This window comes from Rutilus rutilus (assembly GCF_951802725.1).
Source record: "Rutilus rutilus genome assembly, chromosome: 1".
Taxonomy (NCBI): Eukaryota; Metazoa; Chordata; class Actinopteri; order Cypriniformes; family Leuciscidae; genus Rutilus; species Rutilus rutilus.
The window spans coordinates 41030038-41054704 of NC_140209.1; the positions used below are offsets into that span (position 1 = coordinate 41030038).

Consider the following 24667-nt stretch of genomic DNA (forward strand, 5'->3'; position numbering starts at 1 on the left):
AAACATGTCTATTCAGGGGACATCACAGCCCACCTGTCTTTATCAGAAATGTCCTGTTCACTTTCTCACTGTTACACACCTAGTTAAGGGTCTTTCTCAAGGGCACCACAGTGGTATTGAAGAGGCAGGGGACAAATGCTGTTTTGAATTTAGCTGAAGACCATACAAATATTTTGAAAATAAGTGCATGTCAGTAGTATTAACATATACCATGTGTCACTTTTGGGTTTATATTTGATTGATTTATGACCCCATGTCACTCGTGATTGACAGGGAATCGTGTGTCAAAAACAGGGTCTCTGATTTACAGCGCCAGGCTGTCTGAGATTCGCGTCCTGATTGACATGTGACTGCGTTGTCACATATCCACACGTGGTGATGTCCGGTGGGGATGTTTTAAAAGACAAAAACAGATCAAACAGATCAAACAGATGTGTCTCTGATTTACAGTGCCATACTGTCTAGCCATTTGTTGATTGGTATCTGACTCCTTCCAGTCTGATGGGGCGAAGGTGTCTGGACAGGACGCGCGATGTGTATTGCAATATTTTCTGTGATGGTAGGTGCGTAAATGGCGTTGTGAGGGAACAGCCTACATTTAACACTTTTGACCATGCGTAGGCCATGCGACCACCTGTATAAAAATAGGGGTTTATTTCATTCAACAAACAGCTCGCATCAGCGTCCCTGTCTCGTCCTCAAACTACAATTTTCAGCGCTGCATTTCGTTATTGGAAACGTGAGTGTTGTTCACAAGAAGATGGACGCCGGTCTTAACAGTAAGTGTGTTTTATTATTTAGTAAATATTGTTAAGAAACTTACGAGAGTCACAGTTCTATTGCGTTACTTAAAACAGGTTTTCTACGCTTCAGGTGGTGTGACTGATATGAGTCTTTTCGATATCGTTGAGGAGATTAATTTCCTGAATCAAGCGAGTGGTACGTAATAATTACGTTTTATGTTTAAATGTTAATATTGTTTGTATGCTTGTATGTGCGTGTGATGCATAAACGTTTTTTTTATATATATATACATATATATTAGGAGGAGCTCCGAATCTGAGATCTAGCACTGTAAAGGATCCTTTGCCAGAGCGCGCGGATGTCCTTGTGCATCGTAAGTGTTCTGCTCCCTAAAACTGATCCGTATGCGATGTGTGTGAGAACACATTCATATACTGTATTGTGCGTAGGAAAAATATCGTATCTTCTTTGTATCTCACTCTCTCTCTCTATCTTTTTTACCAGCCCGACCGAAACGGGAAACTGTCACAGCTTTAGTACATACTAGAGCACCGCGTGACAATGTGCACATTCCCCCAATCCGTGAGTGTATTTCGACATTATCGATCATTATACTATTTGCTATTACGGTGTGATGATTTTAGTTTAAAACTTCATTATGTGTTTCCAGAAGGCTTATCAAACGTTGTGAACCGTGTTGGTGCGTCTGAATCCACTAACGATGCTGCGAAGACTAATTCGCGTGGAATAGAGGCAAAGCCGAAAAACAGACTCAAGCGGAAAGCTGGTGTGAACATCGCCCCAAAAGCAAAAGTACCAGTTGATTTCAAACCACAGACATCGAGTCGGAAGAAGCCAAGACGATCAGCTGTTAAAAGTATGTGAACAAACAAAACTGGTGGAATGATTTCTCTTTATACTAAATCAGATACAAACAATGTAGTAGAGTATGATATTGTTTTTATTTGGATGTAATAGAGAGAGAGAGCTCATGTCTCTCTCTCTGGGTGTTTGTGTGTGTGTGTGTGTGTGTGTGTGTGTGTGTGTGTGTGTGTGTGTGTGTGTGTGTGTGTGTGTGCGCGTGCACGCACGCGTAGATCTATTGCAATAGTTTAAAACTGTTGTTGACACGCATAATGTTTAAAACGTAAACATGCATATCTCTTAGAGTATGCTTTTAGCCTATCTTTTTAACAGGCTGTAGTGGTGAACACTGTGTAAAAGTGTCTCTTCTCAAATACCTTTATAAATAGGTATGTTGAAAAAAAAAAAAATATATATATATATAATAAAGTTAATCTTTTAACGCATAAATTATTCTATTTTTCTCCCATCTCTTTTCTCAACAGATGTGGTCGTGGATGACAATGTGGTTCCCGATATAAATGATGTACAGAGCTGGAGTGATGGACTGATAGAATCGTGGGATGACTGTGTGTTTACACCCGAACCCGAAACACAGCGACCTGTTCCATCCAGCAAACGTGTGGTGGCTGTGGAAGAATCTGACCCTGAACAGCTGCCTTCAAATCAGGAGGCTTTCAGACAGGAATCACAGCCCAATATAGACACTCAACAAATAATCAGAGCGATACATGCAATTGAGAAAAAGATTGATGCTCACGCACATTCTACAGCTACAGTGCTACAACAGCATGGTGTTTGGATTAAGCAGCTCATGGCAACACAACAACAGCATGGTATTTCGTTCAAGCAGGTCATAGCTGCACAACGACTGCATAGCGGATCTGTCCAAAAAGCGGCCGTAGATCAATGTTTGTCGGTGGAATTGTTAAAGAAGGTCGTGTTCATGGCAAAAAAGAATCACCGGTGAGTTGTCTTTTAAGTTTCTTTTTGCTGGGTGTGTTATACTTTTTCTTTTATACAATGTTTTTTTTTTTTCTTTTTTTTTTTTTTTTTACATTTATCCCAAGTTGTGTGTTATCGCTATGATTGTATAGTTGTTGGTTAGTTGGTTTTCTTTCTTTTTTCACTGTTTTATTTTCCGTAGTTATTTCATGTGTAAAACCTACGTGTGTTTAAATAAAAAACAAAACAAAAATTGATTTAAAATGGCCAAACGTTGTCGGGAGTCAGATGATTTTGATCAGGATCGGGTAGCAAGGTTTAGACGAGATGATGGCAGTGTGGTGTGCCTTGATCAATGCAGTACCACAGAAACTTTGCGCTATTTAATACAGACAATGGATGAAATTAATAGGCCTAGGTCTACAACAGATACATTGCTAGAATTATTAAACATCATGAACACAATGTCAGATGAATATCCAGAACCAAATTCTGATTTTGAACATTTTGTGAATACACCACATAGAGGGGATATGTCAGATGAAGATCCAGAACTAAATTCTGATTTTGAACATTTTGAAACTACCCAACAGTCAGGAGAGCTGTCTGAACCTACTCCAGAACCAAATTCTGATTTTGAACATTTTGATACTCCCCAACAGTCAGGAGAAGGGGTGTGTACCCAGTCACAACCCACACTCAATCCTGAAGCACCCAACATGGGTCTCACACATGATGATATAGAATCACTTGTAAGAGAGGGTGGTGATGTGAGTGGGTACACTGTGCTGCCACGAACTCGGTTCAATGGTCTGGAAATCCACAGGCTTATAAATCTGCGGGAAATATCTTCTACAGATTTAGCAGCCTACACTGTGTTTTTACATGACACCCTTTCTGAAATAGTGGCGTTTTCCAGACTGTTAGGCGGAGATGGTAGTTTAATCAGTATCACCTTGAGGGGTCCTAGTTTGACATCAGATGTTAGTACACTTTTGTCAGGTAGCAATGGTTACAGTGTTGATCTATTTATAAACGAGCTTGAAAAAATAATGCAGAGTAACTCTGATGTGCAGTTTGATGAGAGAATGAATTTAAGAGTGTCGATAGCAAGAAGTAAACGTGGCGGTGCTTATCGTAAGTTACGTGACCTTGCTCACAATGAAGTGATTGGTAAAAACAGACTTAATCTGTTCTGCCCCACGAACGTTTCAAACAACCTTTGTTTTGCAATCTGCCTGGCACATTTCCTAAACCCACAGAAACCGCACGCTGAGCTAGAGTCAGTTGCATCTTCATTGCAGAAGTCAGCTGGATATGCTGATCAACACAAGATAGCGTTTAATGACATCAGACAGTTTGAACGCATGCTGAATGTTAAAATAGTTGTCTTCTATCGGTCTGATACAGGTGTTTTGGAGAAGTATACAAACACAGACGACCCGCATGCTAAAACAGTATTTTTGTACCTGCACGACAATCATTATTTTATGATTAAAAATCTACGCGCATTTATTGGTACGCCATATGTGTGTGAGTTTTGCTACCAGGGATTCACCTGTAGGAGAGATCACAGATGTCGGTACGTCTGTGATGTCTGTAATGACCCAGAATGTCATAAACACCCCAAAAAGCCAAAACATTGCGATGACTGTCTGCGTTATTGTAAGTCTGACTACTGTTTTGAGATGCATAAAAAACCACCTCAAGGTATGCAATATGCGCAGTGTGATGTGACTAAATATTGCGGAAAATGTAATAGACGCTACCATGTCAGCGGCCCTAAACCCAAACCCCATAAATGCCCTGCAGATCGTTGTGTGCACTGTGGTGAGAGTTTGGTTACCGATGGTGTGCATCAATGTTTTATCCAGCCTGTTAAGGCGGAGGTGCCAAACGATCGTTACATTTTCTACGATTTTGAGACCCGTTATGAAAACGGAAGGCACATCGCTAATTTCGTATGCGCTATTACGTTTGCTGGCGACGAATTCGTGGCTGAAGGACCAGATTGTGTGGATCGCCTCGTTAAAAAATTCAGACATCCTCGTTACCGTAATTACACGTGGATTGCCCATAACGCTTCGGGGTTTGATCATTTCATCCTTTTGGAATACTTTACTAAGAAGGGGTTTGCCCCTAAAATTACGATGCAAGGCTGTCGTCTAATCTTGATGTATGACGCGGCATTCAAACAGCGGTTTATTGATTCATACTCCTTCATACCCATGCGGTTAGCCAAGACACCCGTTGCATTTAATCTGCCTAATGCTGAGAAAGGATATTTCCCGCATCACTTTAACCGCGTTGAAAATGACAACTACATAGGACCGTACCCTGACAAGAAATTTTACGGGTACTCGACTATGTCAAGTCAAGACAGAGTGGCATTTGATAACTGGTACAGTACCACTTCCGACAAAGTGTTTGATTTTAAAAAAGAACTGGCGATTTATGGTAAAAACGACGTCGTTCTGCTGAGGGACGTATGTATGAAGTATCGCGATGAATTCATTCTGTGTGCAGGCCTTGATCCGTTTAATTACACTACTTTGGCAGCCACATGTATGGCTACGTATAAAACACACTTCATCCCTAAAGACACAATAGCGCTAACACGCAACAATGCGTACATCAACCAGAACAAGACATATTCAAACATTTCAATTGAATGGCTTGAATATATCCGAACATCACGGTCCATAGATGTTCAACACGCTCTAAACCGTGGTGAGGCGTCATTTGGAAAATACTATGTGGATGGTTTTTATGGCGACGGTACCGTGAAAAAAGCATTCGAATTTCTCGGGTGTTTTTTTCATGGTTGCGAACGTTGTTATAACCCTAATGATCTCAATCCGTTATCAAAAGTACCTTATGGTATTCTGAAAAGACAATGTGATGACAAACTTGAAATTTTGGAGCGTGCGTACGGTCTTCAGGTCGAGGTGGTTTGGGAGTGTGATTGGGTCCGTGCTAAACAGACCGACACAGCAGTGATGGACTTCATGGCTACTTACAACCACCCTGAAAGATTGAAACCTCGTGAAGCACTTTTCGGCGGACGAACTAATGCGTTAAAACTGTACCACAAAGTCACGGAGGGCGAGCGTATTAGGTATGTAGATTTTACCTCGTTATATCCCTTCTGCCAAGCGCGAAAATGCTATCCAATTGGCCATCCTGAAATAATATACAAGGATTTTCAAAACCTTGAAAATTATTATGGCTTTGTCAAGGCTACCGTCATCCCTCCGCGGAAGCTGCTTCATCCTGTATTGCCTTATAGGACAGGTGGGAAGTTAATGTTTCCACTTTGTAGGTTGTGTGCTGAACAACAAAACCAGACACAGCCATGTGTACACACAGATGAGGAAAGGGCTATACACGGTTGTTGGGTTAGCATCGAGCTGTTAAAAGCAATTGAGAAGGGTTATGTAGTGGCAAAAATCGATGAGGTTTGGCATTTTCCCCAACGATCTGAAACATTGTTTTGTGATTATGTTAAAACATTTTTGCAGTTCAAACAGGAAAGTTCAGGTTTTCCAAAAGATGTTGTGACTGATGCCGACAAAGAATCTTATGTTAAAGATTACTTTGAGAAAGAAGGGATTAAGCTGAATCTGGACAAGATCGAGTTTAATGCCGCACGCAGATCCATTATGAAGCTTATTCTTAATTCATTGTGGGGGAGGTTCTCTATGCGCGAACAGCTCCCGACAACTGAAATACTTACAGACCCTGAACAGTTTGCCCGACACATTTTTGGCATTGAGTATGACGTGAAACATTTCTCATTTGTGTCAGACACCGTAGCAATCGTGCAATGGTCTTACGCAGATGGGAAAGGAGCTCAGACTCGTGACATTAATATTTTTCTAGGCGCTTTTACGACTGCCCACGCCCGGTTGGAACTTTATGATCTTATGGACCGGTTGGGGGACAGGCTGATTTATTGCGATACCGATAGTGTTGTGTACATATCTAAAGACGGTGAATACGAACCCCCACTAGGGCCATACCTTGGCGACCTTACTGATGAAGTCGGGGGCGCCGATTTTATTGTTGAATTCTCCTCGAGTGGTCCTAAAAGTTACGGGTATCGTACAGCCGAGGGCAAGGTCTGTATGAAGGCCAAAGGCATCACACTGAATGCTGTAAACTCTGAGGCCATCAGGCTAGACTCATTAATAGGACTTGTTGATCAGTATGTGAGGGGGCGGGGCGACAGCAGTTATATTCTTGCACACACCGACAGTATAGTGAGGAACAAAAAGCAGTTCACATTACACAACAAGTCAGTTGTGAAAAAATTCCAAGTTGTGTACAACAAGCGTGTTTTGCTACCTGACCTATCTACATTACCATATGGCTACTGACAACGTTTTTGGTCATCGAGGGGTGGTAGACACCGCTGGATTCGATTTCAGATTGGATCACCCATTTTCTTGTGTATTAAGTGGTCCTTCTAACTCAGGAAAAACATTTTTTGTAAAAATGTTGTTGGAAAATGCTAAAAGTGTCATTTCAAAAAATGTTGAAAACATTGTATACATTTATAATTGTTGGCAACCTTTATATGACGAATTGTTGAAAATGTATGATATTAAATTTATTGAAGGTATCCCCCAGACTCTGAATGATGATCATTTGTTTCCCCCCGACAAGAATAATTTTGTTATTTTAGATGATGTGATGCAGGATGCTAGTAACAATTCTGAAATCCAACGTTTATTCACAATGTATGTACACCACAAAAACCTGAGTGCATTGTATATTGTACAAAACTTGTTTTCTCAAGGTAAATCCAGCAGGACCATCAGTTTGAACACCAATTATCTGGTGCTGTTCAAAAACCCCAGAGACAATACACAAATTAATGTATTAGCACGCCAAATGTACCCCCGAAATACAAAATTTTTTATGGAGTGTTATGAAAATGCGACCAGCATGCCTTTCGGGTACCTTTTGATTGACTTTAAAGCAAAAACACCAGAGCAGTACCGTCTCAGAACAGACATTCTGTCACAATATCCAGTTGTGTACGTTCAGAAAAGAAAACATTGACATTGTTAGACGGATTTTGAAAATGTCTGCAAGACTTTTAAGAAACCTGCCTCTTTTAAAACTGTTATTAAAAGCTACACCTAAACAAAGACATGTTATTTTAGAGGCTGCTGCAGACGAACTCATTGTGACGTTGTGTGAAGTAGCTCTTAACGTAGTCCATGGAAATATTCCACTATCACCACAACAATATCAGAAACTAAAGAGAAAAAGAAACGAGATCAAAATTGTTGCAGATAAAAAGGTTGGCGTTAGACGTAAAAGACGGTTAATCAATCAACAAGGTGGATTTCTATTACCTTTGTTAAGCGTTGCAATTCCATTTATAACCAGTTTAATTACATCTAAATAAGGTGATGGAGTATGCTGAGAAGATGTTTTTAATCCCGCAACACCAGTTGGATAAACTGAAATCCTCTAACACCCGTGAGTCTATACAGCATGTTGTGGAGAACGATTTGGATACGACTATAAGAAATATATTGCAAAGGTCTGACATAGATCACCACGAAAAAGCAAAGATGTACACCGGTGTTTTACAGAGGTTTTTAACACTCGCTAGACTGGGGGATAGGGAATCTTCCACATTAACATTAAGTCTTCCACAGCCTGACAGCCTTGTAAAAGAAGGACCACACCCGACAGACAGCGTTACAGCCCGCGATGGTTTAGATGATTTTGCAGATGAGGTTTTAAAAAATATTCCACAGAGGAGCGTGAAAAATGTCCGTTACATTTTAGATAAAATGTCTAAAACTAAAGATATTACGTCGTGGACTGAGTCGGGGGAGTTTGTGTTTAAAGGCAGAACAATCCCTGGTTCACACATGCTTGACCTGGTTAAAAGCATCACAGCTCCGCATAAGATTGTTGATGAGCGGAGACCTGGCGGATGGCACGAGTTTCTGGAGGCTTTTGCTAATTTAAATATGCCATACTCTGTGGTACCAAACCAGTATGTCAGACAAGCAATTAACTCATTCAAAACCAAATCGACCCCAACTGTAGCCGATTTACCTAAGAAGAGTAAAAAACGGAAAGTGTATCTGAGCACACCGACACATTCAAAACATCCAGAAGACCTCTTGTTCAAATCACCCAGTCTAGACCAGAGTCGATGGTTAAGTTTTTAATCTCCCAGTTTGTGTGTGGCCTATTGTTTTCTCTCTTTTATTTGTTTGTTTTGAGAACTTATGACATGTATTGTTGAATATGTTGTGTGTATGTGTAATAAAAAAAGAGTTTAAAGAAAGATCTGTTCTTGAGTATCTTTATTTAAAGATATTAAGCATGACACATGTACATCTCACCCAATTGCACACACTGAATACATTTGAAAACATTGTCATTACATGGAACATGTTTTAGTTTTTTCACAAATGTTGACACCATTTTATCATTTTTAATTAAATCATTGGTATACAATTTCAACACATAATCATAATCAAACCCCTTTGACATGTGGTAGAGAAAGAACACACAGTGTTGACCACATGTGTCTGATGAAAAATCTTGGACTTGCACAGTGGAATGTTGTACTTCACTAGAATTGAGATTTAAAAAGTCTTTGATAACAGGGTGAAAGCCTTGGTAATCTGGTTTATTACCAAAACTATCGAAAAAACAACCTACGCTCTCATCATTTATGTAGATGGCCAACCAATGTTGGCCTGGGAGTCCTGATGGATCTGTATTGATTAAAACCATTGATGGTAATGTTCTTAAAGGGATTTTCGGTAGATAGTCACATGGTAGTACACCAAGAAAATAAGTATTGCACGATATCTTATCCATGACACCCGTAAGTTGTACGGTGTTCATTTTAACGCCTTAATAGTAATCAACAAGTACCTGTCGTCTATTTGACACTTCAATTATGCTGTCAAATAAAGCGTAAACAATTAAGTTAACAGTCTGTGGTAGTGGTTGTCTAAAGCGCGCTTCTAGTCTGATATTGCCACTTTTGATAAGTGATACATGCTGGCTGCACTCCTCGTCTGGTGTAAAATTGAACGCGTAGAGTGTATAGCCATGCAGAAAATCCTCCCTATCGATACTCAGAGCCTGGTTTTTAAGATGCTTTCCTGAAGCCAGCGCTAACTGGTAAAACTCCCGCACTGCAGAACCATTTTCATATTCAGGCTGCAGAGGCTTCGAGGGGTATTGTTGACCATCCAGATAAATAGCTAAAAATTCTAAATCGTAGTTTTTAAATGCAAAAGGGTTTTTATTATATGCCCCAACAAATGCATCATTATCAACCATCGCTAGAACCAGAGATTTTGGTAAAGGTCCTAAGAATAAGTTTTCTTGATTACAGACTCGTGATCCGGCTGGTATTGAGAAGTTTTTCAAACACACCCTGTCGATGGGGTATTTGGCAGTGGTTGATAGTAGGGCTTGCGCATGACCCAGTCTCACAGCTGGTGACACTGTCACTTTTTTCACAAATAGCGATGCTGTCTGGATGTTCAGTTTGTAGGCTCTGTCATTGCTCCTCATCAGACAGAACTCATCTTTACCTCTAGTCATCCTAATTTTAAGGTCCAATCCATTGAGTAAAAGTTTATCTTGAAAGAAGATGTCACTGTGAACTGGTGCGAGTAGTTCGACCACGTTACTAGCATTGGTAAAGGCTGCTCTCTTTGTCAGGCCACTATTTTCTCCGGCGGGGTCCGACACATCCATGTGCCCCGCCTTGTCTTTGTAAAAGAGCCCCGCTGAGAAGAGGGTTTCGAGGGTGTCTTTACCATAATTAGTAAGGCACTCTATCATACAGCGGTATGGATATGTGCTAGAACTCTGTGAAATGAGACGATCTCCAAGCGATACGTCCACTTGTGAAAAAATAGTGGCTCCCGGATAGTTAACAAGCCCTACGGGATCTCCGTCTGCAATATCCGTTCCATCTGCATAAGTGATTTTGAGACGCATAAACAGCAATGTGTTGTTTAGATCCACGTAATCCTCTCCATTCCCCGCAATAAAAAATTCCAGAGGGGATGTGTCAGATATCGCTGATAATGGTGGTATTTCTATATAAGTGTTTTTTTCAATAGCGGTTTGAGTCAGTGGTACAGTAAACAGATCCAGTTCGGTTTTTAAACACTCTTCTGACATGTTGTGTAGTAACGCCATGATCTAAAATATTGTTTTAACAGAACTCCTTGATCTTTTTGAAGCACTGCGCTTAGCTGTCTCCTTGCGCTTGCGTTTTACAACTGATGTTTTCTTAGGGGGCTGTTTTGTTTTCTTCTGCTTCTGGCCACTCCTCCGCACTCCCGGCGGCCTAGGTACACTTTTGCGTGCCATCACCATTAACCCGGATCCGTCTTGAGTATCGTGATAGTTATTAAAAGATCGCGATAACGTATTACTAACAACGTCACTTAGTATGTTTTTCGCTGCTGATTTAAGATGTGGTTTGGCTATGTTAAATCCACGTCTTAGTAGTGGTATAGCCATTCTAAAGAGACCCCTAAAAAGTCCGCCCAAACCAGCGCCATACATAACTCCGCCTCCTGCATACCCTGGAAGTCCATTTCCCGCTTGATTCTGGTAATAGGCCACATAACGCATGGGATCAACATTGTGATTGTTGAAATATACCATTTTAATGAAAATTTTTTACTGGCCTAAAGTGTAGTTTAATGCACACTTTCCCGTAAGAAAATGGGACGTGTTGATTCTGGTCGTCCTTCACTTCTATAGCAATATCTGTGATGACCGATTTGTTGATAGATGCGTAGTGGGGTTTGTCGTATCGAACACTGACTGTGTTATTGTTATCACCTGTTATTTGTACACACTCCAGGAGTGGTACGAAGGCATCACCTACTGACTGGTATCTGATAATATCTGTGTATATATAAAGAGTATAGAAGCCACCGTGTATGTCTGCCTGATGCATTGCATATGTTACAACATCCTTTTCAAAATTAGTTTTTCCAGGGTTTGTTTTTTGTCGCATAGAATCTCCTATCGGGACACCTGGTTTCAACCCTAAAATAATGGCTAGTTTTCCATGGAAGGTTATTGAAATGTTAGGTTTTGCTTTCAGAAATACTTTGTTTTTTACAACATCATAACCGAATGACCCGTGAGGGGCTAGTAAATCATTTATCACACTAACAAGGGATGGGACCTTATCGTAATAACCTGTTTTTATCGGTATGCGTTGTCTCGATAATTCGGTCTTCTTCACATCTGCACCACGGCGTATGTTGTTAGTGTTTTTTTCGTCGTCTATAGTGGTGGGTTCGATGTTTATCTCAAAAATGGCATCTTTGCTGTTAAACGTGTACCAACTTCTAGGATATTCGATTTGAACAAGGCCCACCTCCCATTCTCCTTTTATATTTATAGGAGTAGCCATCCTTGTTCTATAATTAGAGATTGTATTATCAGGGTATACAGACCTTGAAGCATTGCATGGTAGTGTGACATAAAAACCACCCTCTGCCATGTCTGTTTTTATACAACTGCAGACAGTCTGTGTTTGTCCTTTGTTTTTATGGCACCTGTACGTCGACTAATTCTTTCTGATCGATCCATGACGCAAATTTTGCAGGCCATCCGAGCCACTGTACCAGCACTAATGTTTTGCGACCCTTCGTCTTCTTATCCAAAATCTTTTCAACTTTAAATGTCTTGTTTTTACTGACAAATATTTTTTGCAATTCTTCAGCATAAAAAACACCGTTGATAACATCCCCGTCATAATCACTCAATCTGTAAACAGGGGGGTCTCGTGGAATACGCGCTGATACAGTAAAATACTCCTGTGTGTAGTTTTCCTCATACCCTTTTGCAAATGGGCCTCTGACTTTAGAAATTCGAACCACATCACCGATCTTGTATTTAAATAGGGGGTTAACATTGTAAGGTTTGGTATCTCCATACAAGTTATGTAGCACCACAGATTCGTTTTCTTTTCCCACATCAATCGGTCTCATCTTGATGCTTCTGTGGTAGCTCACATTGTATCCTTGTGTAATGTCTTGAAGTATGTCGATGTAACGTTTGGAGTTTATAGCTGTTAAATATCTCCACATTCTTCCTTTTAAGGTTCTATTAAACCGCTCTATAACACAAGCCTTTAATTCTGTGTCTGTTGCAAAATGGTTAATATTGTACTTTTTTGTCACGTTTTGAAAGTGTTTGTTAAAAAACTCCTTTCCTTTATCTGTCTGTAATTTCTGTGGTACGCGGCCTTCTTTCAGTATGGATTCAAAAGCTTTAGAGACCTCTACACCACTCTTGTTTTTTAATGCCCGTGTCCATGCGTGCTTACTAAACAAATCGATGCATGTCAACAGAAAGTGATTGTTGTCATTTACCTTGGCATATGCAGACATATCTACTAGATCGGCTTGGAACTGCATATCAACACCATAGACAAAAACCCGATTCCTTTTATATTTTAGTGGTGCACCTCTGTGTAGTGTATACGCATCCTCACCAGCGAGCCAGTCTGAAACTTCTTTATCGGTTAAACGAACCCCCGTCTCTTTTAAAACACCTTCTTTTAAACGTTTTTTACCCCCTAAAGAACCAGGGTTAGACGGTGTGTAATAAATCTTTTTCATTTCTTCTGACATATTGACACTTCACGCTCCACAAAATAATAACATGGGTGGTTAAAGTGGTTCGGGTTTTATTTCTTAAACATTAAAAGGATACAAAAGGTATCATACAGCATCAATGTAGTGTAGAAATTTTATACACATCACAATATTTTTCTCAAGAATGTAATCAACCAGTGTTTCAACAATTTCACATACATCAGTCTGATTGTTTCTTGTCAACATGTCCACACAAAGATCCGATACATATGTACACAAACATAATATATCAGCTATTCTAATAAAGCTACCACATTCAGTCATCAGGTCTAAAACTTTTCTGATGGTTACACAAACTGGATCACCAGCATTAACACATAATCGCATCATATCAGACCATTCATTTGACACATTTCTTACAAAAGACATTTGTTTCTTAAGGTTTGTAAAACGTTTGGCATCAATACCACATCTGTTTACAGTAACCGATACATTGGCACATTCATTAATGTTGTTATACAACAAGGTGGTCATCTCACATCTAATACGTTGTTTAAGTAGACACTTAGCCAGTCCAGTTGCAAAACAAGTGTTCCCCATGCTGTTGTCACAAACAGTCAACTTGGACAATACCTTTCCAGCTGTCCACAGCGTCATAGACAATTTGTTCACTGCTGCCGTCCACAACTTTCTCTCTGACTTCGCGAAGCTTCTCCACAATGAAAACCTCGTCACGCAGTTCGTGTAAAATAGCATCCACTGACCCCTGAATCCTCTGAGGGTGAACCCTTAAACCACAACGACTCAATGCTTGAGCAACGATGTGCTTAAGGTCTGGTCTCACCAAATTACGTGTCAGCTCCTCAAAGTAGGCGTCAAAGAAATAGGGGTCCGGTTCAAACAAACAGGAATGTCTAATCTGACTGGGGTGTTCCACTTCACACCCCAGACAGATTTCTTTCAGCTTTTTGTTGATGACGTGCTCCAGAAGGACAACAACAGTTGCTTTTATGATTTTGAACCCATCAGAACGGATACAACTGTCTGTGTCATCAATTCCTGCTAAGGCCGCAGCTCCAGCTATTGCACCGGTGTTGCCGTATGGAGTTGTAAGGAAGGTCAGGTTGTGATATCCTAGATCCATACAAAATTTATCCAACCAACTGTTGTCACAGGTTTGGGGGTGGGGTTCCAGTGGTGTGGCATTGTCATCAGGCATCGCTGGGGCAGTCTCAGGGGTGTTGCTGTAGCAGTAGATAGGTGTAGATCCGTGAGACATGGTGAATGAATGTTGCGATTGTACCGATCCGTACGCGTTTTTAATGACTGTAATATGTGGGTGGGCTTAAGAGGCGGTCTTCGGGGTTGGTAACGCCCTTCTCAGGGTGAAACAATTGCATCTTTACAGAACTGTAACGATCATACATGTCACACCATCTAAACATCTTGTTTATGCTTGTAAATATATTGTCAAGCATACGAACATCTCTCCACTGAAATAGAAATTTCATGTCGTAGCATGTGTGATGCTCAGATTCTCGAATAGGCCACTCATGTACGTTGAGCTTTGTCTTGTCGTTACAGCAAAAAATATAAACACAATCGTCTGGTAGCTTTTTACTGTGGTCCCCGACCACCCGAAATCTTGTGTTAGGAGTTGATCCATCCCACTCGGCGACATATAACGGATCATCACCACAGTCGTTCAAATCTCTCCATACGTAGTTGAAAAACAGAAACCAGTCTTTGTCTTGAAAAATCAGACATGGAGTATGCCATGTAAATTCGTCTCCAACATCAGCAGTGTAGAGTTTCACAATACGCAGCACCTTGTCAAAAGCATATCTCAGCACACGTTTACCAGACAATGGGAAATCACATTTCACGTTAGCTATGTCTTCATGAAGAAACTTTGTCAAGCTAACATTTTGCTTTTTCCTTGGTGCAAAAGTTAGTTCCTCTCTCATTTCAACAGGTCCTCTTGTTGGCGAAATACACATAACCTTTCTAGGGGTTTTAGGAGTTCCCGGAGCAGCCATTGTAACAGGAAAAGATGCCGAATGTCTTCTGTGTCTAACACTGCAGCCCCTAAACCTTATTTAATCCATGGTGTAGGTAGTGACATAGGTGTGAAAAGGCATACCCCGGAAGACCATATCATAAAAACTTCATTGACATATGGTGAGGTGTGAGTATTCACATGTCAATCAGGACGCGAATCTCAGACAGCCTGGCGCTGTAAATCAGAGACCCTGTTTTTGACACACGATTCCCTGTCAATCACGAGTGACATGGGGTCATAAATCAATCAAATATAAACCCAAAAGTGACACATGGTATATGTTAATACTACTCATGTCATTTACCTCAAATTTTTAATTTTCATTTATTTTAAAAAGAAATATATTCTCTTCCCTTAGATGCTGTGAAGAGGTGGAGCCCACATGCTGCAGACTCTGAAATTGATGCAGCAATGGCAGAACACCTGAAACACACTCCAGGAAGAGCTGGGGGTGGTGGATACAAAAAATGAGCCAAACAATGTGTTTAAGGGATAGTTCACCCAAAAATGAAAATTGTCATCATTTACTCAACCTCATGTTTCAAATCTGCATACCTTTCTATGCTAAACACAAAGATATTTAGAAGAATGTTTGTAACCAAGCAGATGTCGCTTCCCATTAATAATCATTTTTTCTCCAATAATGGTAGTCAGTGGATGCTCTATTTGCTTGGTTACAAACATTCTTCAAAATATCTTCTTTTGTGTTCAGCAGAAGAAAGAAACTCATACAGGTTTGGAATTTGGTGAGTAAATTACATAATTTTCATTTTTGGGTGAACTATCTTTATATAATAATTCAGTATTTTGCTATTGGTATTTAGTTTGGTTAACAAATCGAGAGCTTAGAATTATAAGGTTCTATCTCCGTTTATTGTAGTTTATTGAGGATCAAAGTTTTTAAACTCGGTTTATGTTTTGTGAGATGGAACCTTTTATTTTATTAATAACTACTAACAAAATATTTTTTTTACAAAAATAACACCACACAGGCATTAATAAACACCTAATGAATCAGATTATCAAAAACTCAATTTCGACCAAAAGTGGAGATAGAACCTTAAAATTCTAAGCTCACGAAATGTTAAACATTGAAAAAAATAAAGAGAAATTTTGGCTGTTCAAGATCAATAAAATGTTGTGCTTAATCAGAACATGCTTCTTTATTGCTTATATCCACAAATAATGTGTTATTGTTTTTGATGTACACGTGATTAAAACGTTTTATTGACATTCAGGTCTGACTGGACCAATTTTGGACCTTTTTAGAACCTTTGTCAAGATGTGTAGGCTAAACCTCAAGACTTGATTGTCTTTCACGATGTTACACAATAGGTGTGTGATTATTTTATATGCAGGCTTATACACTTAAATTATGCAGCAACACATTTAAACACATATGACGACGCATTTAGACGTCCAGGGACGCGCAGAAGAGACGTGGAATTCACGGCCAGAAGAGACGTGGAATTCACGGCCAGAAGAGACGTGGAATTCACGGCCAGAAAAGACGTGGAATTCACGGCCAGAAAAGACGTGGAATTCACGGCCAGAAAAGACGTCGGTTCAACTTCCATTTTGGAACTATTTTTCAACCATGACGGGACGTCTCGGACGGACGTCTTTTCAACGGTCATTAAACGTCCAAATGTTTGCTGGGTTGCGCCATCAAGTGGTAACATTGACGTTAACCGGGAACAGTGAGAAAAACATATTTGATATGTTACTATTTTTCTCAGTTGATTTGACACATTTCTTCAAATTAATGTAGTTGTTCTCAAAACAATTAACACAGTTTAATATTCACTGCATGATAATATTCACTGCAGCACTGCAGTTTATTCTAGTAATGCATTTATTAAAAGTAAATACTAAAACTACAGGTGTGTTCTCTATTGTTTTTTATCACACATTCAGCTATAGGGATCTCCCAGTCACGTGACCCCTAGCCGCGTGTCAGCCATTTTGACGGAATACTTCAGCGGACCTACATACATGAGAATTTGGATTATCACATGTTTTATGGCTGCGAATTGATTAAAATAATATAATAGTATATAATGGTCATTGTATTAATTATCTTGAACCTGCTGAAATGTTCCTATAAATATATTTTCTTTACAACTGTGCAATCTGAATAATAAATAGGCTAAATATCCAGTAAGCTGCAGCAGTCCTATGCTCGTCTTCCCATTAACTGTTTTTTTTTTTCTCTTTCTGACATTTCATACCTGTTGGGTTTACATTTTTTAATTAAATTGACTATAAAAAGATTGCTTGTGTGTGCTGGTGTTTATTCCAGTCTTTTAAAATAGTTGAATGAATGAATGAATGCTCGCGATCGTGCCTGTAACGATGTTAAATAGGCTAGGCTATTTAATCAATAACGTACACAGCATAGAGGAGAATGACAGTCAACTACTTTGAATAATATAGCATTTTGGGCATAAACATGTAAATAATGAAAAGATTGACATTGAAAAATGACACAGAATGATTAAAATTTAAATATTTAATCCACATAAACAAATGTTCGTGGTTCACACTGATGTTATTCATTTGTTCTCACACACTTCAGCGTCGCGGTCACTGGTTTAGACGAACACTGACCACTATCTATTATTTGCACAGCGGCCGTCAGCTAACTGTTCACGTCATGTCATCACAAAAAGAAATATACAAGAGGAAGATAAAGGAATTAGGAATCATAGATCCATATGAAGCACCACAAGTTCTTTTTACAGGCATTAAATGTGGAAAAACGTCCTGACATTGAGTTAGGTGCGTCTATGGTTCGGTGACATTTACAGCTAAGTTACCTTATCCACTTCCCACCACGCTACACCGGAGCTTCATTAAAAGCATACACAAGCTTAGCAGGCTATCGGTATCACAGCATCGCTCGGGCATGATAGAAGAATAGATGAATATTTCGCGACGAGCTGTATCAGAGCCCGTCTCTGGCTGTATTATCACCAGCGGTTTAGCATTTTCTATTCCGTCAAGATGGCTGCTCCAAATGGCGTGACGTCACGCGGGACATCCCTATTGGCATATACACTAATGAAGATACATGTTTATCATATAGTTCTTCAATGAGGGTTTTCTTTATAGAAGTTCTACTGTCTCAACATACAGGCCACTTCCACTGTGTTTGGTGGCATTGTTTAAAAGTGGCATGCTCTTATTCCATTGAAAACAAACTTGGTCATCCACCTCAGTGTTCTTGACTTTAATTCTGAAAAATGTTTGGACATTTACAGAACTTGCCATGCCAAGGCTGTCTCAAAACTACAAATGTACACTATCAGCAATCATAATACTCATAAAAATAGATGTGTAATGCCATATAACACTTTGGATCTGTTTAGCTTCTCCCAAAAAGAGGCCATGAGCGTGACTCCCATTTCTTTTAAAAGTCTGCACCTTTTACATCTCTTCACTTCTTTTCCATCTTGCTGTCCCCTTTCTTTCTGTTCATGTCTTCTTGCAATTTCTCCTCTTATTCGTTCCACTACACCAATGCCCTTTTCCTTTTACCTTTTCCCCATTCTCCTCTTCATGCCCTCTCCTTTTCTTAAACTCTCTCCTCCTCTCTCCTCATCTTTTTCTACCTGTTCCACTCTTCCTCTCGTTACGCCCCTTCCTCAACTCTCTCCACCACTCTGACGCCTCTTTCTTTTCCCCTTATCATGCTATCTTATTATTTGTATAACAATGTTTGTTACTTTTGAAACAAAATTATACAATTGTGATTGCTGTGTAAATTTCCTGTGATGTGTGTTGGAGCTACATTAGTTTGCTTTCAGTAGTGGTAATTTTGTTAATTGATTTGTTTACCATTATAATTTTTCTCACATTAGTAATATATATTTTGGTAATATTATTTTGTTGTGTGTTTAGGTAATTGTTTTATTTATATGTTTAGTCTTTATTTTTTGGTTAGTTTATTAACTACAATGTTTTGATTTAGACACCTGAGGGCAGTAGTGTGCACAGGTAAAGGTGAATATAGGTAGGAAGTAGGAGGTGATCTGTAGCACCTGGGTGATGGGCATATGGTTTTTTACCAGCGCGAGAGATGCTGTATTGTTTGCTCCGTTGGGAAAATAAATCAGCCACAACTTTGAATCAGCCTGGAATTGGACTCATTTCTTGCCTGCGTGCATCACCTGCCCAGGGTGCTATAAAGCAGTGGTTCTCAATCCTGGTCCTGGGGACCCACAGCTCTGCACAGTTTGTATGTCTCCCTCATTTAACACACCTGATTCAGATCATCATCTCGTTAGGAAAGAGCTCTGAACTGAACTGGGTGTGTCAGATAAAGGAGACATATAACATGTGCAGAGTTGTGGGTCCCCAGGACCAGGATTGAGAACCACTGCTATAAAGGTTGTCGTTTGAAGTTTGATTTAAGTTTAATTAATGTTTTTTTTTTTGTTTTTGTTTGACAAACGGCCACTACATCAAGTAAAAAACCTGTCCACTGATTAAAGAAAGAAGAAGAACTTTCCTTGGAATTCGCTTCGGATATTATTGGGATACCCGATGGAAAATCAGCATGCATTGTTTTATTCACCATTCATGGATTATCTGCTGGCATGAGACAGAGGCCTGGCCTGAGCTAAGAAATTTCCAGTTGGTATGTACTGATAGAAATGCCGTATAGGAAAACGGTTTCATGAAAAGTTACATGAACTTAAACTTGGACTGCTTTAAATTGGCTGTGTGCTTTGTTGAACTATTAACGCACCGTGTGGCCTACATTCATAAAAAAGTAAAGCCAGCGCAATGTGCGCTTATGTGGATGAAGAGGATTTGTTGGTATCCGATTGTTACCCGATTGTGAACATTCACTGATATTATCAAAAATTTGGCAATACGTTTGCAGCAAAATGATAGATGTGGAGAGGCCAGAATCAAAGCGGTCAATTAAATTGACTTCTAAAGGAATGTGCTTTTACATACAAACTTGTCAAGAAAAACGCACTGCAAAAATTAACCAGGCAAAAAAGCTTATGGATAAAATCCGTGCCCTAATAGAATTAAATGAAAATGCCGACGCAGTGAACACTCAGCTCGCTTTGTTCATTAAGTGTTATGAAGAAGCACTTGATATTCATGAAACATTTATGGAATTGCCTCTACCAGAAGATAAAATACTCATCACTAAAACTAAAAGCTTTGAGGAGAAAATGAAATCATGTCATGCATTTATTGAAGATGTGAAGGAGTGGCTGTCTAAAGCTGGTTATCAATACTCACCGCCAAAAGAACCTATCGACGCAGGATGCGTTGATGATGGAATACAACCTGAAGACAGTATTTCTAACGTCTTAAGTGTAAGAGAAAGTTCTGTAAAATCACGTGCCACCGGCATATCAAAGACTTCTGCAATATCCGCGGCGCGCATTAATGCGGAGGCCGAGAGAGCAGCTCTTCTTAAACGCTCCGAAGCTTTAAAAAGGAAACATCATATAGAAGCGCAGGAGGAAAGGCTTCGTAGAGAAAAGGAGCAATTGGCGCTTGAAACAGATTTGGCAGCTACAACGGCAAGGCTTCAGGTTTTAGAAATGAACTCATCACAGCGTGGTTCAAGACGATCTGATGGAATGAACTCTTATTTGGAGAGGAGCAAAGCTCAAAGATCCATCGGTTTAGATCCTCTTGCCAAAGCTTTTGTTCCACCTGAAAATGATGTTCTTGCTGTACCTGATCCTGCATCAGTTGTTAGGCCAAGACAAGGATTTGCTGAACGAATGTATGGAAGGCCGTTTGGGCCAGAAGTTCAATATCAAGAATTACAGACTGCAAATGGACGTCAAATGGGACATATATTAAATTCTCAAACTCAAAGCGGTAACAACCAAAATGACATGGTGGGCATTATGCAAAAACAAAACGAAATCACTGCAATGTTGGTTCAGCAAAATATATCCTCTGTTCTTCCTCCAAGAAATCTGCAAATTTTTGATGGAGACCCTCTTCAATATAAATCCTTCATTAAAGCTTTTGAAAATGTAGTGGAGAAGAAAACGAATAATCCCAGCGACTGTTTGCATTTCCTTGAACAATACACCAGGGGGCAGCCAAAGGATCTTGTGCACAGTTGTCAACATATACCTCCAGATCAAGGCTATCACAGAGCCAAGAGTCTTCTTGCTCAGCATTTTGGAGATGAATATAAAATTGCATCTGCTTACATGGAAAAAATATCTAACTGGACACCCATTAAAGGTGAAGATGTAAAGGGATTACAATCATTCTCTCTGTTTCTCCGAGGATGTTCAAACCTAACAGAACAAGTAATGTATATGAGGGAACTGGATTTACCATCTAACATGCGTAGTATCATTTTAAAACTTCCTTACAAACTAAGAGAAACATGGAGGAACATTGCATGTGACTTGCAAGAAAGAAGTGGACAGAGAGTTACATTCATTGATCTTGTAAATTTTATTGAGAGACAAGTGAAAATTGCTTTAGATCCAGTTTTTGGAAACATTCAAGATCCTCAACATCCTAATGTGAAGGCCTCCTTTAACAGCCAGCTACGACAAAGAAGGAAGGGAAGCAGCTACGTTACGAATGTCACTCCTGTGAGGGAAGAAGCTATTGTACGGCCTGCAGAACATAGCACCCCCTCCACTCATTGCTGTCTTTTCTGCCTGCAGAGAAACCACACACTAGGTCAGTGTTCACAGTTTAAAGCCAAGACACACCGGGACAAGATCAACTTCATTAAGGACAAGGGTATTTGTTTTGGATGCCTGAAGGTAGGCCATACAAGCAAGGACTGTAGGAGTCGATTGGATTGCCATGTATGTCATCAGAAACATCCTGGGGTCCTTCATATAGAAAGACAGGATAAAGGCACATCTGTAGAACAAGCCAAACATCCTGTGAGCCTTCCAAGTGATTCAACTGTAACCTTTCAGACGTGTGGCCATATTGGGGCCGGTGTGGAAGATGATTCTACCTTCTCTATTGTTGCAGTAAAGGTCAGAAGCAAACTAACTAATAAGATCATGCAGACATATGCTTTCCTGGATCCTGGCAGTTCCGGCACATTCTGTACAGAAACCATGGCGAAAAGGTTAAATTTGCGAGGTAAGAAGACAAGCATTTTGTTGAGAACAATGGGCCAACGAAAGGTTGTGAATGCTCATGTTTTGTCAGGTCTTGAGGTGTCTGGCATGAGTGCTGAAGATTTTATAGAGCTTCCTGATGTTTTGACTCAAAAAACTATACCTGTGTCTACACTTAATATTCCACGACAAGCAGATATTGATCCATGGCTGTATTTGAAGGATGTAATACTCCATGACATTCATGCAAATGTAGATCTGCTAATTGGAACTGATGCCCCTAAGGTTTTGGAGCCGTGGGAAGTAATAAATAGCCTAGATGAGGGCCCATACGCTGTCAGAACCAGGGTTGGCTGGGTCATTAATGGTCCTCTTCATGGTAGCTGTAGAGGTAAGAGTGGCTATTCTGCTGTGACAGCAAATCGCATCTCTGTTGAACACCTGCAAGAAATGCTTGTTAAGCAGTATCACCATGACTTTAATGAAAATTCATCAGAAGAGCAGATTGAAATGTCCAGAGAAGATATTAAGTTCAGGGATATTGTCAGTAGCACAGCAAAACTAATTGGAGGTCATTACTGCATTGACTTGCCATTCAGAAAGGAAAATGTAACCCTGCCAGACAATCGTTATATAGCAGAGCAGCGCTTATGTAGCCTGAAAAGAAAGTTTGACAGGAACAGTGTTTTTAAGGAGGAATATATCACGTTCCTAAATGAAATGATAACACAGCGACATGCTGAGCCAGTTCCTCTTGACCAGTTGACACAGAGCAATGGGAAATTGTGGTATATCCCACACCATGGGGTGTATCATCCTCAGAAGGGCAAGCTAAGAGTTGTTTTTGACTGTGCAGCTTCCTACAAAGGAACATCCCTTAATAGTCAGCTTTTGCAAGGCCCCGATCTTACTAACAGCCTCATTGGAGTTTTAGTCCGATTTAGGCAGGAGCCTATTGCAATAGTGGCTGATATCCAATCTATGTTTCACCAGGTTCATGTCTCAAATAAGCACGTTAACTTTCTCCGCTTCCTCTGGTGGCCAGATGGTGACACTGCACAGACTTCGCAGGAATACCGCATGAAGGTACATCTATTTGGAGCTGCATCATCGCCAAGCTGCGCTAGTTATGCTTTGAGGAGAACGGCAGATGACAACGCAGAACACTTCCCTCCAGAGGTTGTGAGTACAGTGAAAAACAATTTTTATGTCGATGATTGCCTCCGTTCAATGGCCTCAGAAGAGGAAGCTAAGAAAATGATCCAGGATTTAACTGCACTTTGTCAGAAAGGAGGATTCACTCTGTCAAAGTGGGTCAGCAATAGTCGTGCAGTGTTGCGCTCTGTTAGCGAAGGCCGCAGAGCAAAAGACATGATGGAGCTGGATTTGGATACAGATCAACTTCCTGTTGAACGTACATTAGGACTACAGTGGTATGTTGAGACTGACCAATTTGGATTTAAGGCTTCAGCACAAGAGCAACCGCAGACGAGAAGAGGAATTCTTTCGGTGGTCAGCTCCCTCTATGACCCATTGGGTTTCCTTTCTCCATTCAGCATGGTGGCTAAGTTGTTACTGCAGGAACTCTGTAAAAGAAATCTTGGATGGGACGAAGATATTCCCCATGTTCTCACTAAGCAATGGGCTGGCTGGTTGGAAGATCTCCACAAGGTGGCAAAGTTCAAGATTGACCGTTGCATTAAGCCTAATGACTTTGGCAACCCTGTCACTGTACAACTTCACCACTTCTCTGACGCCAGTGAGGTTGGGTATGGAGCTGTCTCTTACTTAAGATTGGAAAGGAATAATAAAGTACATGTTGCATTTATGATGGGGAAGGCCAGAGTTGCTCCGCTGAAGCAGACAACAATTCCTCGCCTGGAGCTAACAGCTGCAGTCCTTGCTGTTAAGGTAGACCGCATGCTACAGAAGGAGTTGCAACTTAGGCTGGAGAAGTCAGTTTTCTGGACCGACAGTACAACAGTCCTTAAATATATATCAAATGAAAGCTGGCGATTCTATACCTTTGTGGCCAACAGAATTGCAGTCATCAGAGAGGCAACTGATGTTGATCAGTGGAGATATGTGGGGACGAAGGAAAACCCAGCAGATGAAGCGTCAAGAGGAATGAGGGCAGAAGATCTCCTGAACAGAAGGAGATGGATGATGGGACCTGATTTCCTTTATAAGTCCAAGGATGGATGGCCTAAATTGGATGTAGATCTTCAGGTGATTCCTGGCGCTGACCCTGAGATCAAAAGGGATTTGACAGTGAATGCTGTTGTTAAAGACACAGACAATGCTATGAGCCACCTGATTCATTACTTTTCATC

General features: G+C 40.3%; 2 protein-coding genes across 3 annotated transcripts in view; both read left to right on the forward strand.

Moving 5' to 3' along the window:
* Positions 1-24667, forward strand: part of LOC311299655 (uncharacterized protein) — a 424501-nt gene that overhangs the window by 192555 nt on the left and 207279 nt on the right. The window lies entirely within an intron of this gene.
* LOC311299852 (uncharacterized protein) lies at positions 479-2717 on the forward strand. Of its 2 annotated transcripts, none has more exons than XM_084423732.1 (6): positions 479-779; positions 874-939; positions 1046-1117; positions 1249-1326; positions 1415-1621; positions 2094-2717. In XM_084423732.1, the coding sequence occupies exons 1-6, from the start codon at positions 614-616 to the stop codon at positions 2576-2578; spliced, it is 1074 nt and encodes a 357-aa protein (XP_084279858.1). In that variant the 5' UTR covers positions 479-613; the 3' UTR covers positions 2579-2717. The 2 variants fall into 2 exon arrangements, with proteins under 2 accessions (XP_084279858.1, XP_084279859.1); XM_084423733.1 differs by having other exon boundaries at positions 1418-1621.

Coding starts and splice junctions, on each gene's coding strand:
- LOC311299852 (XM_084423732.1), top strand. CDS start 614: ATGCGTAGGCCATGCGACCACCTGTATAAAAATAGGGGTTTATTTCAT. Junction 780..873: donor GATGGACGCCGGTCTTAACA/GTAAGTGTGTTT, acceptor TCTACGCTTCAG/GTGGTGTGACTGATATGAGT. Junction 1,118..1,248: donor CGCGGATGTCCTTGTGCATC/GTAAGTGTTCTG, acceptor CTTTTTTACCAG/CCCGACCGAAACGGGAAACT.